At 50.9% G+C, this 15,498-nt stretch overlaps 1 protein-coding gene across 1 annotated transcript in view; it reads right to left on the bottom strand.

Annotated features, from left to right (window-relative positions):
• Positions 1-2,457, bottom strand: part of DMBT1 (deleted in malignant brain tumors 1) — a 70,362-nt gene extending 67,905 nt beyond the window's left edge. The window contains exon 1 of the mRNA XM_042907807.1: positions 2,326-2,457. Within this exon, the coding sequence (XP_042763741.1) occupies positions 2,326-2,428 (103 nt within the window). The 5' untranslated portion in view covers positions 2,429-2,457. The remainder of the gene's footprint in view (positions 1-2,325) is intronic.
• Positions 2,458-15,498: the final 13,041 nt, after the last annotated feature.

The raw sequence follows: 15,498 nt of genomic DNA, 5'->3' as shown, positions 1-15,498 counted from the left end.
CTCTGTGTGTGTATCTGTATATGTGCCTGTTTGTGAGTGTGTGTGTGTGTGTTAAGAGTATATGTCAGGGAAAGATTCCTGGACAGGACAGGTATGTCTGCGGTATTTAAAATAGCAGCTAAGGGTGCCTGGGTGGTCAGTCGGTTAAGCATCTGACTTCAGCCCAGGTCACAATCTCGGGTTTGCAAGTTTGAGCCCCTCATTGGGCTCTGTGCTGACAGCTCAGAGCCTGGAGCTTGCTTTGAGTTCTGTGTCTCCCTCTCTTTCTCCCCTTCCCTGCTCATGCTCTCTCTCTCTCTCTCTCTCTCTCAAAAATGAATAAACATTAAAAAATAAATAAATAAAATAAAATTGAGATGAAATGGACAAATTACTTGAAAAAGTAATTTACCAAAACTGACACAAGAAAGAGAAAATGTGAACAGTCCTGTATCTACTGAGTAAACTGAATTTTGAATTAAAAACTTTCAACACAGGGCACCTGGGTGGCTCAATCGGTTGAGTGCCCAACTTCGGCTCAGGTCATGATCTCGCGGTTCATGAGTTTGAACCCCGCGTCGGGCTCTGTGCTGACAGCTCGGAGCCTGGAGCCTGCTTCTGATTCTGTGTCTTCCTCTCTCTCTGCCCCTCCCCTACTCTCACTGTGTGTCTCTCTCTTTCAAAAATAAACATTAAAAGATTAAAAAAAATTTTTTTAAATAAAATAAGAATAGCAGCTAGATTTAGCCAGGTGAAGGCAAGGGAGAGTGGGAAGAAGACTGTAACCAGATAAAGGGAACAGCATGAGTGTTGTCAACATGGCAGAGAAACAGCATTACTGGAGTGTGGCCACGGACTTTCTCCTTGTTCCAGAACATTCTGCACCTCAACCAGACTGAGTCACATAACTTTCACTGGTGAGTTTGTGCAACAATCGTGCTCTGAAGAAAGGAGAACTGTTCAGGATGGTGATTCAGGAGTGCCTCCCCATGTCCCACATCCACCCCCCCCCCGCCCCGCCCCCTGTCCAGATGTCACCCACATTAAACACCTTCTCATAATGTCTGAAAACCCCTTCATTCGTTTTCTCCTTATTTCAGGCATCAGTCATTGCTAAATCCCTTGCGAAGCTGTGGAAAGGGTACACACAAGGCTCAGCAACCTGCTGGAATTCATTTGTAAGCAGTTATTACTTCCTCGTTTTGCAAAACGTTGGCCTTCAAGAAATGGGACCAAAGGAAGTTACATTAAAAATTTTCTTGCAGGGGCGCCTGGGTGGCTCAGTCGGTTAAGCATCCGACTTCAGCTCAAGTCATGATCTCACGGTCTGTGAGTTCGAGCCCCGCGTCAGGCTCTGTGCTGACAGCTTGGAGCCTGGAGCCTGCTTCAGATTCTGGGTCTCCCTCTCTCTCTGCCCCTCCCCCGCTCATGCTCTGTCTCTCTCTGTCTCAAAAATAAATAAAAACATTTAAAAAAATTTTAAAAAATTTTTCTTTCAATAACTGTAGGCTTCTAGAAAAAGTTGCAGGGCTAATACGGAGATCCCACACACCCTGACCCAACTCCTCTGATGCTACCCAAAACTACCGGGGTGCATTTGTCCTGACTACCAAATCAGTGCTGGTACGTTCCCACTCACTAAACTCCAGGGTTTATTTGGATGTCACTTGCTTTTGCTTTTTCTCTCCCAGGATCCAATCCAAGACACCACTGGCCCTTAGGTAGTTAGGTTTGGATAAAACGTTAGGACAGCGCCTAGAGGCTTAAAAGTGAGCAGTTCCAAGGCGCCCTCTATGGGCCGGACACTGGGCGGTGACTTCCCGTCGATGTGACCCTAGGAGGTTGGAACACGGTCGCATATCACAAACGAGTAAAGGGAGGCTTGCAGAGGCCCCAGAGCTGGCAAACGGCAGCGCCAAAGATGTGGCTAGGAGAGGCAGGGGTTCCACGGCCCCTCCAGCCCCGCACAAACCTGGGGGCACTGAATTTTTCTCAGGAGTTTGTGCGAGGACCAAAGCTGAGGACGGTGCCCGCTGCCATGGCCGGCGGGCACCCAGCTCCCCCACGGGGGCTCCAGCCCCGAGCCAAATGCCAAGGTTTGTCTCCTGGGCTCTTTTCGAGAAGCAGCAAGAGTCGTCGGGCCAAGACGGCTCCCTGAATGCCAGCGGACCGCCTCCAGGGTTCAAACCCCGGCCCAGCCGCTCACCCGCTGCTGACCCGGCCCAAACCGCGTAACCTTTCTGAACCTCAGTTTCCTCATCTGCAATGCGCCAGTGGTGATGCTTAACTGTGGGGCTGTTGGCAGGTTTAGATCGGAAAACACAGGCACGCTCTCCACCCGAGCACCTGGTACAGAGGGAGCACGTTGCAGAGGGTCATCCCCCACGTCTAAACAGCAAGCACCGGCGCGCGTGCGTGCGTGCGCGCACACGCGTTTGCGCATGCGCATGCCTATAACACCCGCTAGTAAAACCACGAGTTGCGGCAATCCGCGATCCCTGCGGCCGTAAGCCCCTCTGCAGGTAACAATGGGGGGAACTCGCACCCTGTCCCTCAGGGGCTGACGTGGATCTAGTGTCCCTGCTCAGCCAGTCCAAGTCCAGGGATTAGTGTCCTCTAGATAAAAGCCAGAGCTAACAACACCCCCCCCCTTCATTTGCAAGTATTTTGATGGAGACGAAGTTTCCAGCCCCCAGACTGCCCAGAGCCAGTACCCACTGCCCAGAGCCAGTATCCACTGACGTCCTCCTGACAAGAAAAGAAGGTGGGCACCCTCGGTCACCATGTAGTCAGTACCCCGTTGACGTAGAACTGGCCGGTCCCCCCATCACCAGCGCGGCGAGGGCCTCATCACCGGGGTGCTGCTTTCACGAAGGCCGTTTCCCAAATGAACCTCTAGCTTGGGAGCTTCCCCTACAAAGCCTGGGGGTAGGCGTGAGAGTTCTAGAAGTTCTCTGGGAATTAGGGTTCTTTGGCCCCGTCTTCTGAAATTCACGAATGGAGCAAAAAGGTGACACCAAAGAAAGGGGGAGGGAGATAGAAGAGAAAAAGGAAGGAAGAGACGAAGGGAGGGAGGGAGAGAAGGAAGGAGGAAAGGGAAGCAAGGGAAAACGGAAGGGAGGAACTGAGGGAGAGACAGAGACAATGGGAAAAGGGAGAGAGATGGAGAGATAGCTAACAGGCAGACTGGCTAACCGGCCTGTTCACGTACTATCTCATACATGGACACCGAGATTCCGCAGTCACACTGATTTGCCTGTGGCTCTTTTGTGTCCGTTTGACCACCTGACACTCTAAGAACACAAAGATACCCATGAGTTGTTGAGCTTCTAAAGCGGTGAGTGACAGACACAAATTTCGAGTCTTAATGATCTTGTCTGTGCTCAGCTCTTTGGCCTGTAAATATTACCAAGCCAGATATACCTGCAGAAATAAGTCACGTAATGAGCATTTTCAGGGGCAGTCTTACTGCCCGTTTTTATAGTACACAAACCATGTCCTCAACCAACGATCAAAATTTTAGGGCCTCTTAATAATACACACACACTTTTCCGTAACACCAAGGATTTTTCTAAGGCCAATCAATCGTTTCCTTAGTTGAGCTACTCGCTGAAAACACTGACATAATGATCGACTTTTTCTAAGTACAACTATTGTATTTCTCAGCCAGAAACAAAAGGGGGGAAAAAAGAGCCATTCCTTCTAAGTACTCGCAATGACAATTATCAGCAAAGACTTGCCTCCTCCTTGATACAAAACTCCCCTCGAGATGGAAATTCTAACACCAGGGAATAAGTAGATACAATTTGCTATGATTTGGATTTGCAGGAGCGAAATTAATGAATATAATAATTAGATATAATACCTGTAGGTAGAACTGGACCCAGTAAAAGACATATTTGGAAGATGACCGTGGAGATCCCCATTTTGCTGGGTTCTTCTCAACTGGAAGAAAAATACCTTGACATTTATAGGTTCCCAGCTGAAAGGAGGCGTGCCCACTAGGGTGGTATAGTTCTATTGCTGCCATAAATCAGTGTAAAGGAAGTGAGGACTTTTGCTAACAGTTGATGGTTAATCTGTGGGAACAACTTAGGTGTGTTAGATTGATTGCTCTGTGAACGATCTGGCCATTCTCCAACTGCAGACACACTGACAGTGATACAATTCCCAACTTCCTTTTAGGTGAACCTGTAAGACTCTCAGGTGCTCTCTGAATACAGGCTTAAGTTTAATCTTGGAGAATTTGAATAAACTTTGGGGAAGTCAGCCCCAAGAGTGGGGCATAGCAGGATGTGGGCTGCCGGGCAAACATAGAACGTGGTGCCAAGGGGAAATCATCTCTTTGGGATGATTTGTTCTGGCAGTGCATGCCCTTGTTGGCCCCTTGCTTTGGAGAACAACATGATTGGAAAGTAGAAGGTACGAGGGGTGAGTTCATAGAGTCCGTAGAGTTCATAGGCTCGACCTAGCTTCCACCATCTTCTGGCTCTCACACTAATCCCATAGCACGGGAGCTGAGAAACCAAACCTCAGACCAAACCCCCTCCGACCGTCTCACAGGCTCTGATTTCTTGGCCCTTGACGTTCACTTTGTGTAACTCTGGGAGCTTGGCAAACCCACAAAGCCTGCCCCTGACCTCCTCCTACCTTACAAACTCATGTAGGTATCACTCTTCCCTTTGGGACCCCCAGTCTTTATCACCAGACTTTGGTAAACCGCCCACTCTCCCCAAGGTTGCCTGTCTTGTATTTCGATCAAAGTGCTCTTGGTGGTTGGTAACCGTTGGTAGAAGCATTTGCAGGACTTGCCTGTCATGCTGACCTGGAGGAGCAGTGCCCTGCTTCTCAGCTGAGACACCGAGGCTGTCAGATGACACCTTGGTTTCCTTGCCATGAGCCGATAACCTGTGGTCTCCTGCCGTGTCATTCTGGAAGGATACCATGAACTCACGCCAGTCAGGATTCAAGGCTGGGCGTCTACACTTCGCTTCATTCAGATAGAAGATACATTCACCCCGGGGATTTTGTTTTTAATCCTACACCTCTTCCCAAGTTCTACTTCTCCCCTTGATGAAAGTAGGCACGTTTCTGCAGGATAGCCTCATTGATTTTCATTCTCCTGCTGTCAGTCCAAGAATTGGTAGGTCTCAGGGGACTAGAGGGCAAGGATACACATCTCCTAGGGATGCCTAAGACCAGACAGCACATCGGATTCCTCTGCCAGGGGTTATGCTAGTTTGGATCCTGGTGGGCTGGGCCGAGGATGGTCATGAAGCCAGGTCTGGGATCATCAAAACAGGGGAGCTCTTACAGCTTAGTGATGTGTGCCTTGAGCACAGCAGAGAATAGTGGTGGTCGGAGTAAGAAATATCTGTGAGGGAGAAAGAGGGTAAATGTATCCTTCCCTCACCGAACAAAGCACACTGCCTGGTCGTAGAGACAGATGCACATGCTGACAATTACAACAGGGGGCAGTAAGTATTAATACAAGTTGTGATGGGAACGTACAGAAAATGTATCTAAACCAGATGGCAGAGGCAGTTTCTCAGAAAAGGGGACACCTAAACGTAGTGCCGAAGTATAAACAAGGGTCATCCAGTGACCACCAGTGGGAAGACCCAGCGAAGAACAAGGCATGACTTTCTGGACTGTGTGAGAAGGGAAGCAGGAGGGTATCCTGCCAGGAGCCTGGGAAGCAAGCTTCATCGATAGCTCTGCCCAGACCGGGAGCATCCTTCTTGAGAGCTTAGTGTGATTTTCCCAATGGCACAGTATCCCCATTTTCGTTATTTTGGTGACTCTGTTCTTCTTCCTCTTTGATCAGTAGTAAAGAGCCAAAAAAACAACAACAAGGGCATGTGTGCTTTTTTTTTTTTTTTTTTTCCAGAAGACTCCAGGGAGAGGGAAGTGGAGGGGACCTACCTGTCATTTCAAAGCCACTTGGGGATGTGTCCCAGGTGGGAAAATGGCTAATGTCAGCGGAGCAGGAAGAAGGTGGACGTCCCTAACGTGCAGGATGGACACAATGGGGTTGAGGGCACCACCAGGTAGGTCCTTCATCACCAGAAACCCGCCTTGTCCCAAGGCCCTTTGTTGGTTATAAGACCCTGTTCAGAGAGGCCTTCCTGTGTGTAGAGGAGGGTTCTGGGGGAACCCAGCCCTCCAGCAGCATCTGCTCCCTCTCCCTTTCCCCTGCCCACTGGCTTAGAAGCACCTGCGTGAACAGCACATCTGGATGGAAGACTGGAGCTACGGAGCTGCCATTAAGAACAACAGAACAGGGGCGCCTGGCTGGCTCGGGGGGTTAAGCCAACTCTTGATTTTGGCTCATCATCTCACAGTTCATGGGTAGAGCCCAGTTCATGCATCGGGCTCTGTGACATCAGTGCGGAGCCTGCCTGGGATCCTCTCTCCCCCTCTCTCTGTCCCTTCCTCGCTCGCTCTCTAAATAAATAAATAATTGAAAAAAGAAAAACAGGACAGAGCAGCTCATGAAAGCTCCGAGGCTCGGCACGCAGGCCCCACGTGGGAAGGGCCTTCCCCAGGCAAACCATACTGATGGCCACCTGCCTGCAGACTCCGGAGGTGGAACCAAGCTCCCCACCTCCGTCCCAGAGGGATGGCCCTCACTGGAACCCTGGAGGCGTGCACATGGCTTTTAGTTTTTTTCAGCACTAGAAACCTTTCCTAAATTGAAATTCGTGGGAAGCCCCCAAATGTAAAACGGAGGAGGAGGGGTCCGTGCCAGTTCAGACAGCTCCTCCTCCTTCCTGTGCTCACCGTCCTCCAGCTTACCACCCCCCCCCCCCCCCACCACCCTTTCCTCCTGCAGGCAGCCTGGGGCAGAGCTGGGAATCCCTTGAGGGAGCTCTGCCCTTCCTTTTACAGGACGGAGAACTAGAGGCCCAGTGAGGCTCTGGGCATTGCCAGAGGCAGTGCCCTGATGCTGAGCTGGGGTTCCAGGCAGATTCCCCAGGGCAGGCACGTGGCCTAAGCCCTGCTTTCTTTCAAAGATTGGCTCCACCCACAGGCAAGTGCCCTGCCTGCCCCTCTGGGGGGCTGGAGGCAACACAGGTTCCCATCGCCTCTGCAGGGTGTCTGATCTCTGAGCCCAGGGGCCCTGTGACTGGGACGGACCAGGGTCGCTGAGCTAAGGGTGCAAGCAGAAGGCTGGGGAGCCTGGGTGGGAAGGGGTGGGCCTCTTCAGATATTGCTGTTTGTTTCTGGCCACTGGGTCCCAGAAGTCTGTGTGACCACGGCTCTCCTTCGGGTGTCAGGCTGACCTCCAAAATCTGATTTTGCCCTTGCTAAGTAACACAGCAGAACTGCTAGCCATTGTTACCATTCTAATAACCCTTTGTGCACAATGGGTATGATGCATACAGTCAGCCTTGATCTCAGAAAGCCCGTCTTCCCAACCAGGCTACAAGGGACCCCCGCCCCATCCAGCCCCACCACGATCTGAAGAGCAAGCTGTCTCAGGGTTTCCTGCTGCTCCTCTGTAATCACGGTGCCTCAAGCAGAGCAGGTGCTCAGCAGGCATTGGCTGTTGAAGGTGGGTTATCAAAAGCAGTCCTCGCTCCTGTTTTCCAGGGTCACCAACATGCGGCCTCGAGCTGGGGACTCTGTGATCCAGAGAGAGGAAGTGACACACAGAGCCAGGCCGGTGTCCAGGACATCTCCCAACAGAAACTGCCTCCCATCAGAAGAATGGAGAGTAGGAGGATTGATACAGCTTGCTGTCCATCAGGACACAATCCAACTGCAGAATCTTCCAGAAAGAAACACTCTAATGACCCTTGAAAAATAGAAGTCTGATCATCTTACTCTCATCTTTCTCAAAATAATGCTGCAAGCCCTGGCATGGTTTATAAACCCCACAGAGCCAGCCCCCATAGCCTCTCCTCTCAGCACACTCCAGTGATAGTCCAGCCTCAGGGCCTTTGCACTTGCTGTTTTCTCTGCCTGGAAGATTTTCCCCCACAAATCTGTGAGTTCACTCCCTTCCATCCTTCAGATTTTTTCTGATACATATTTGCCCCTTGCAGCCTTTCCTAACCACCCCTATTTAGGCCTCCCTAACCCCTTCCTGGCTCACCATTCTCCACAGTGCTTCTCACCATCTGGCCTCCTTATATTTTATGTCTTTACTGTTTTGCCTATCTGCTCCCACTACAATACAAGCTCTACCAGGCAAGGATTCGTGTCTGCTATATCCCCAGAATCTAGAACAATGCTTAGCACACAGTAGGTATCAAGAAATATCAAGAAATATTTGCAGATGGAATTGACTGAATGGACATGAGCAGATCCGAAAGAAGGAGACCAGGACTGTTCACACAGAGTGACTTCTACGTTAACTGGGTACTGAGTACATGTAAAAGATAATACTGTTTATTCATCTGCTTACTTAGCAAATATGTCCTGAGTACTTACGATGTGCCAGGCACTGCTCTAGGTAATGGGGCTAAAGTCCAAAGCCAGGGAGACATAATCCCTGCCCTCATGGGCTTTATAAACTAGAGCAACACAGACAATAGACAAGAAATGAATAAGTAGAAAGAAGCATTTCAGATTGTGATAAGAATTATGAAGGAAATGAAAAAGGTGATAGAATAGAGTATCAGTGGTAGGAAGAACTACTTTGAATGAGGTGCCCAAAATATCACACTAGCTCGGTAACTGCTTCAGAGGAATCTGAGTCTCAGAGAGGTTAGGTAACTTACTCAAATCACACCACTAGAAAATGGCAGAACCAGAGCTTGAATCAAAAGTGGGACTCCAGGGCCCGGTATTTTTCCACTAAACCCCAAAGCCCTCCCCACCTACCCCTAAGAGATTGTATTCCCAACCAAATGGTGGGTCTTGGGTTTGAGTGCTATCCACCAAAGGACATCTTGATATTCGGAAACATTCAAAGGAATGGGTAGAGAAAGAAAACAAGCTCTGAGGTCCTCGGGACAGGTGCAGAATTTTTTGACACAGGTCCTATGAAAGACACTAAGTGGCCTGTCCCCAAAAGAGTGAAGGGAGAATATTTTTAAGGACAACATGAGATCTAGACCAACACAACTGGAAGCCTCATAGGCAGCTGCTGTCCAGAGTCGGCTCACAACAAAATGGGAAAATAAAAGGAAATCAAACCTGTGGCTTCCCAGTTCCTCTCTGCTACCTGTCTTTCCCTTTCTCTCCCTCCCCTTAGACACCCAGGAGCCATCTCTCCTTCACCAACGATCACCATCTTCCCCAGAGTTTTTTCCAACTCTTTCCCACTGAGGCACAGGTTAGTGAAGCCCAATGCACTGCCTCTCCAGGGGGGGGTCTATACCTGAACAGGGAACCCCTGAGGGCAAAAGTCCAAGGACAAAGTGAAGGAAGCAGGGGCAAGGAGCCTGGGGGACAGTGGGAGCACCCACACACAGGATGGCAGCATCATGGAGTGTTAGCCTTTTCAAGTTCAATTCGCCCCAGGGCGATCAGATTCTAGTAAATCCAGTTACACTAATTATACTCACCAGACACTAATTGGTAAGCCAGGGGCCAATTCATTCATTTACAATAGGAGTATACTTTGGCTCCAGAACCAGTCTGCTTGAAAGACCAAATTATATACCAAGAGTTTGTTTGGTGAGCAAAGAATGGGGACAAGGAAACTGGATGGTATCCAAAAGAAACTCTTATCAAGATAATGGAACCTGTCATTGTCCTTGGGAAGTTTCTGCACAAAGAACTATTCTGGGCACCTCTAAATGCTTGTGGTTAGGAGTGCGCCCGCAATTCCCCAACGTGAAGCCCCTGCTATGGAAGAAATACGGGAGACTCTTCAGTAGGCCACCTCCAGCCAGAGCATGCGAGAACCGGGGCCACAGCCCATTTGGTTCATGCCATTATTTGTGTTCAATCCAAGTTGCACTGGTGGTCGTTTTGCTAAATTAAAAGGCTGAGATTTAGTTATTTTAGGAGAAGTCTTGGGATCCAAAGGGGCTGATGATTGGTCAGTGTCTACCCAGAGGGCATCCTGCACCATAAGATAGTCCCTCATCCTCGTCTCCTTCAACACCTCTACCCGTGGCTGGGAAAAGACATATAAAGAGGGATGAACACAAACCAAAGATACCACCGGTATGCACAACAATCTAAAAAGACTGAGCAGCTGGTGAAGCTAAACATGATTAAATGCAGCGCAAATCAGACTTGTCCTTGAGTCTAAAAATCAACTGCACCAGTCCTGGATGGCGGGATTTTCACCAGGCATCTGTAAGGATAGCTGCAGTGTTAGAACGGACTGGAAAGGTAGTAGGAATCCAGTGGAATGAGGCACCACTGAAAGCAAAGCATCTAGGTTCATCCTAGTTGCTGCTTGGGGCCCTGAAGGAGGAAGGACCCGGTTCCCTCCGGATGGATCAGGACATACCTTGAACACTCCAGACATTGATGCACTGAACCACTGGTTCTCAAAGTGTGGTTCCTGAACCCACATCAGCATCACACCTGAGGACTGGTCAGAACTGCAACATCTTAGGCTGCAGAGCAGGTCCTAGTAATCCGTGCTTCAGCAAGCCCTCCAGCTCGCTCACGGGCGAGCTGCACAAAACAAACCTCAAGGTGCACCCGCACATGCCTGGCTCGCATCCCCAACCAGGGGCACACACTTGAGTAAAGCACGGCCCTGCCCTGCAGGAATGTGGCAGGGCCAGTGGCAGTGGGGAAGATTTCAGGGGGAACAGGAACTGAAGCCAGGATCTACTGGATGCCGGGGGAATAAGGCAAAGGAGGTGGGGGAGCCCAGAACGTCCGGCTCTGCTTTGAGTCAATGGGCCACCAACTAAAGGAGCCACTGCCTGAGACAGGGAACTCAGGAGGAAGGGGCGCACTGGGGACAATGGGTGCTTTTCTGGGCTCTACATCAGCCCCCTGCTCTCCCGCCTCCTGATGGACTCCATCTACACCCATGGCTTTGCACCTTTGACCCTGATTCTCTACCCGGCCCCTGCTTCCCCCGTCTTTTGCTACCTGCTGGCCATCTCCACCTGCGCAAAAGCCTAATCTGCACATTCAGTTGATTTAAGCCTGTAGGGGATGGGGGAGGGGCCCTGGAAAAGATGCACTGAAGGTCTAACAAGCAGCCAGTGTGGCTGAGATTGAGCCACAAATCAGAGGGGCCCAGGCCCAGGGGAGGGTGGAGAAAACTGTCCGGTGGTTTCAGGGGTCTGGAAGGTGAAGGTCATGGGTGTGATGAAAGGAAAGAAGTGAAGCCGGGGTGGGGTGGCCAATGAACTTGGGGGGCGGGGGGGCACAGGGGTGCCAGTGAGGTGAGGTCTGGGTCTGTCACATCTGTGTGGAGCTAAGGACAGGAGAAGGTGAAGGCTCTATGCCAGTACTGGGGTCTGGCAGCAACAGGCTGAGGTTCTGGAAGTTTCTAAGGCCCAGGGCATGGCCGTGGGGAATAAAGAAAGGTCACTGGGAAGAGGGTCCAAGAACGGAGAGACTCTGCCGGGTGCCACGATTTAGGCAGGAGGTAGGCCTGTTGTCTCCAAACCTTCGCTGTAACGGGCCTGTCCATTTTCAGACAAATTTTATTTTGGGACTAACACAATGCTGTCATCTTTTATTGGCAAATGAAAATGTTTTTAAAGCCCAATTTTCACCACCACCATTTCATAAACTAATGGACATTTAACCACAAAGAGACAAGAGTGACAGAAGCTCAGATTTAAGGACGGTCCTTCCCGAGAAGAGGCCTTGTTTTCCTGCTTTGCCTCGGGCCAGTACATCTTCAGTCTGGTGGTGCCATCCCTGGTCCAGTGGCAGAGACCCACAAGGGCGTCCCCAGCGAAGAAGGGCCAGGGCCCTGGCTGGTGAAGGCTACTCGCTCCACTGCACAGCCCCAGGGCCATCCCCCCCCCCCCCCCCGCCTTCAAACCTGGACTGGCCCCACAGTCCCTTTGCCCCCTTCCAATCTGGACTCCATCCAGAAGCTACAGTGACCTTTAAACAACACAGGATGGATCCATTGTTCTGCTGAAGGCTTCAGGGCAATCCTCATGTGTTCTACATTAAGACCAGGCTCACTAGCAGGGCCCAGGCTCACATAGGGACCATGTGTCTAGTTGTCCTGAGGGTCCTGCTTCTTACTTCTTATCCCAGGGCCTTGACTGCTGGAACCCACCTCTGCTCCCACCAGTGTTCTGGTTGGGGTGGTTTGATGTGGGCGTCTACCCTCTGCCCACCACCCTCTTTCACCTTCAACAAGGCGTGTGAGCCTCGGGGCACCTGGGTGGCTCAGTTGGTTAAGCGTCCGACTCTTGATGATTTCAGCTCAGGTCATGATCTCTCTGCCCTGAGCATAGAGTCTGCTTGGGATTCTCTCTCTCCCTCTCTCTCTCTCTCTCTCTCCCTCTCTCTCTCTGCCCCTCCCTGACTCTCTCTCTCTCTCTCTCTCAAAATAAGTAAATAAACATTTAAAAACAACAGCAACAAGGAGTGGGAGCCTTTCAAGCCAGTGAGGCAACACGGGGCAGGGAGGGCAGAGGAGCGAAAGGGAACAAGGAAGAGAGCAGTGTTGGCTCACAGGAGTGGGCGATGCTGGTGCTAAAGGATCCAGATTCAAACCCAGCATGACTATTCCCAGTGCTGCCCGTCTTCACGCTTCACTCCCAGGACTGGAGGTTCAACATGAGGGGAGGCTAGCAGGGCCCCCATTGGGCCCAAGCCGCCTGCCCTCCAGGCTCAGAGATGCTGCCTCTGTCTGGCTCTCATTCTGACTCTGAGGAAGGAGGCAGTGGCTCTGACCTCCAAGCAAAGTGGGCCAAGGGGAGCAGCTCAAAGGACACACATCACCCAAGAGGAAAGCTTTTTATTTAAAAAGGGGATCATCTGTTGCCCACATGGGCTGGAGTCCTGAGTGAGCTCAGGGGACAAGGGTGGCCCTGGAGACAAGGAAACCATCACCTCGGCCCCTCCACTCTGGAGAACTGGTTCACACTGGGTTTAAGGCAGTGGTTCAAATCCACTGCTTTGCTCGCCAACAATCACCAGGTCAGTTTTGGTCGTGGCCTTGACAGGTGGTGTTGAAAACCACAACAAGTCCTATACCTCCAAGGAAATTGGAACAAAGGAAGAGCCTTAAATGCATACGGGGTAATGACAAGCACGCGACAGCCAGCCAAACCAAAGAAACAAAAGTGCTGCTGGTGTCACCAGAGCTTAAGAGCAGCACAGCCATAATGGACTTCTTATGCGTGTCCAGTGAAGAAGGAAACCACGGTTGATGGCCTCCACAAAGCTGCCTCTGACTCTCAAGCTAGTTCCTGGAGTGAGAAATGTTTCATTCATATTTCCTTCTTCCTTATTACAACATGAAGCCCAGAGAGCCAGTGCAAGTGTGTGTGTGTGTGTGCACATGTGAGCATGCATGTGTGTGCACAGGCAGTATCCCTAGGAGACCGCTGACCCACCATTTCATTGGATATAATCGGGCGAACACATTTTTTCCACGGCCTTATAGGGTGGTTTTGATCAGGCTGAGATTAGTGCCAGGGGTCCGGCTCTGCAGGGAGCTGGCCCCAGGCCAGAGAGAACCAGCCCTGTGGGAGGAACCGCTCTTACCCAAGGCTGGGGTGGAGCAGCCGAGCCCTCCGTCACATCTGGGGTCACTCCCAGCGTGGCTTGGGCTCTGCGGAGGGGCTCCAGACTGGGAGGCGTGCCAGGGTTCAACCTTTGCTTCACGTCAAAAGTCCCAGGGCATGGGATGGCCGGTTGAAACCGTTTCTCATTCCTCCCGGAGAGATTTATTCAAGTTCTCCTTCCTTCTCTGTCGTGGCCCCACCATGTCTCAGAAAACCCGATGAATCTCTCTTGCTTCCCTCCACGAAGACTTTTCTCTCTGATGGCCGCCAGGGTCGCCACCCTCACAGTGGGTCTCTTGCTCACGCGCCGTGTTGGGCTGGGCCCTTGCTCCAAAACAATTTCATGCCATTTTCAAAACCGCATACAGAGTCCCAGCAAAAAAGAAATGTTTGACGGGGCGCCTGGGTGGCGCAGTCAGTTAAGCGTCCGACTTCAGCCAGGTCACGATCTCGCGGTCCGTGAGTTCGAGCCCCGCGTCAGGCTCTGGGCTGACGGCTCGGAGCCTGGAGCCTGTTTCCGATTCTGTGTCTCCCTCTCTCTCTGCCCCTCCCCTGTTCATGCTCTGTCTCTCTCTGTCCCAAAAATAAATAAAAAACGTTGAAAAAGATTAAAAAAAAAAAAAAAAAAAAAAAAGAAATGTTTGAGAGCACGTATATGGAAAACTAACGGTAAGCTAGGAAAGCAAAGCCAGGATAAAATCACAAACCGTAACCAGAAATACGATAAGGCCCTCCACCAGGGGACCGGATTTGCTCCACATCGACTGAAATTGGGGCCCTGTGCTTCCTAGCGTCAAAGCAAAGAAGGAAACAAGATCAGCACGAGACTGAGCCCATTTGTTGCTCTGAGACGCATTACTTTTCTTATTCCTGAGGCCTGAAAAGAAGTGTCTCCCTGAAAAGAATGGCCTCAGGGACAGATTACCTCGGTGAAGGACAGTGGCTTTCCAACCAAGAGTCCCACATGCCAGAGGTGACAGGGGTGTGACAAGGAGGTTGAGGGATTGGTTGTGCTCCCGTGCCCCCTTCCTCCCCTCCAGCATCAGCTCCAACGAGTGGCTCCTCTCTGGGGGGCCCTTGGAACGCTGAGGTGGCCTGTGCAGCCCAGAGATAGGTTTCTGCCACCTTTCACTTCCTGCCTGACAGGAATGTTGCCTTGGACTTGATTAAAACCATCCATCCCGCTCTATTTTCTAGCACCCAAAACTCTCGGGAGGCTCTCACTTTTATATGCAGACAGATGTGCAAGAATCTGTCTCATACGAGAGGCCCCACATCTGGATCCCCTACTCCCTTCCTCCTCCTCCTCCTCGTCTTCACCGCTGGCTGCCCAGGTACTGTGTTCAAGCCCTACTTGGGCTAACAAACCTCCTCTGGGAAGGGTAGTTTTTTCTTCTAACATTGTTATTCCCTCAAGAATTCTATAGAACAGTCTCTTCTCTCCTCAGAAACCAAGAAGAAGTGGGGGGGGGGGGGGGGGAAGCCATATATTCGACAAAGAGAGAAAGGCAGCGTCCGCCACATAAAATATGCAGAATATCCTCCCTCACCGTGTGTCACGGGTTCTGTGTAAGTCTTGCCATTGGATGAAGTGACCACGTCGAGAGAGGAAGAGTATAAAATACATTAAAAGTGTATCTCAACTGCAGATGATTCCCAATTTGAGACATGTTAAAAACGGGGCAAAACACATATATGTTAGAATCAACAAAATAGGGGCGTCTGGGTGGCTCAGTTGGTTGGGCGTCTGACTTCAGCTCAGGTCGTGATCTCGCGCTCCGTGAGTTCGAGCCCCGCGTCGAGCTCTGTGCTGACAGCTCCGAGCCTGGAGCCTGTTTCAGATTCTGTGTCTCCCTCTCTCTCTGCCCCTCCCCCGCTCGTGCTCTGT

Source organism: Panthera leo, chromosome D2, assembly GCF_018350215.1.
Source record: "Panthera leo isolate Ple1 chromosome D2, P.leo_Ple1_pat1.1, whole genome shotgun sequence".
Lineage (NCBI taxonomy): Eukaryota > Metazoa > Chordata > Mammalia > Carnivora > Felidae > Panthera > Panthera leo.
This window is presented reverse-complemented; position numbering and strand designations above follow the sequence as displayed.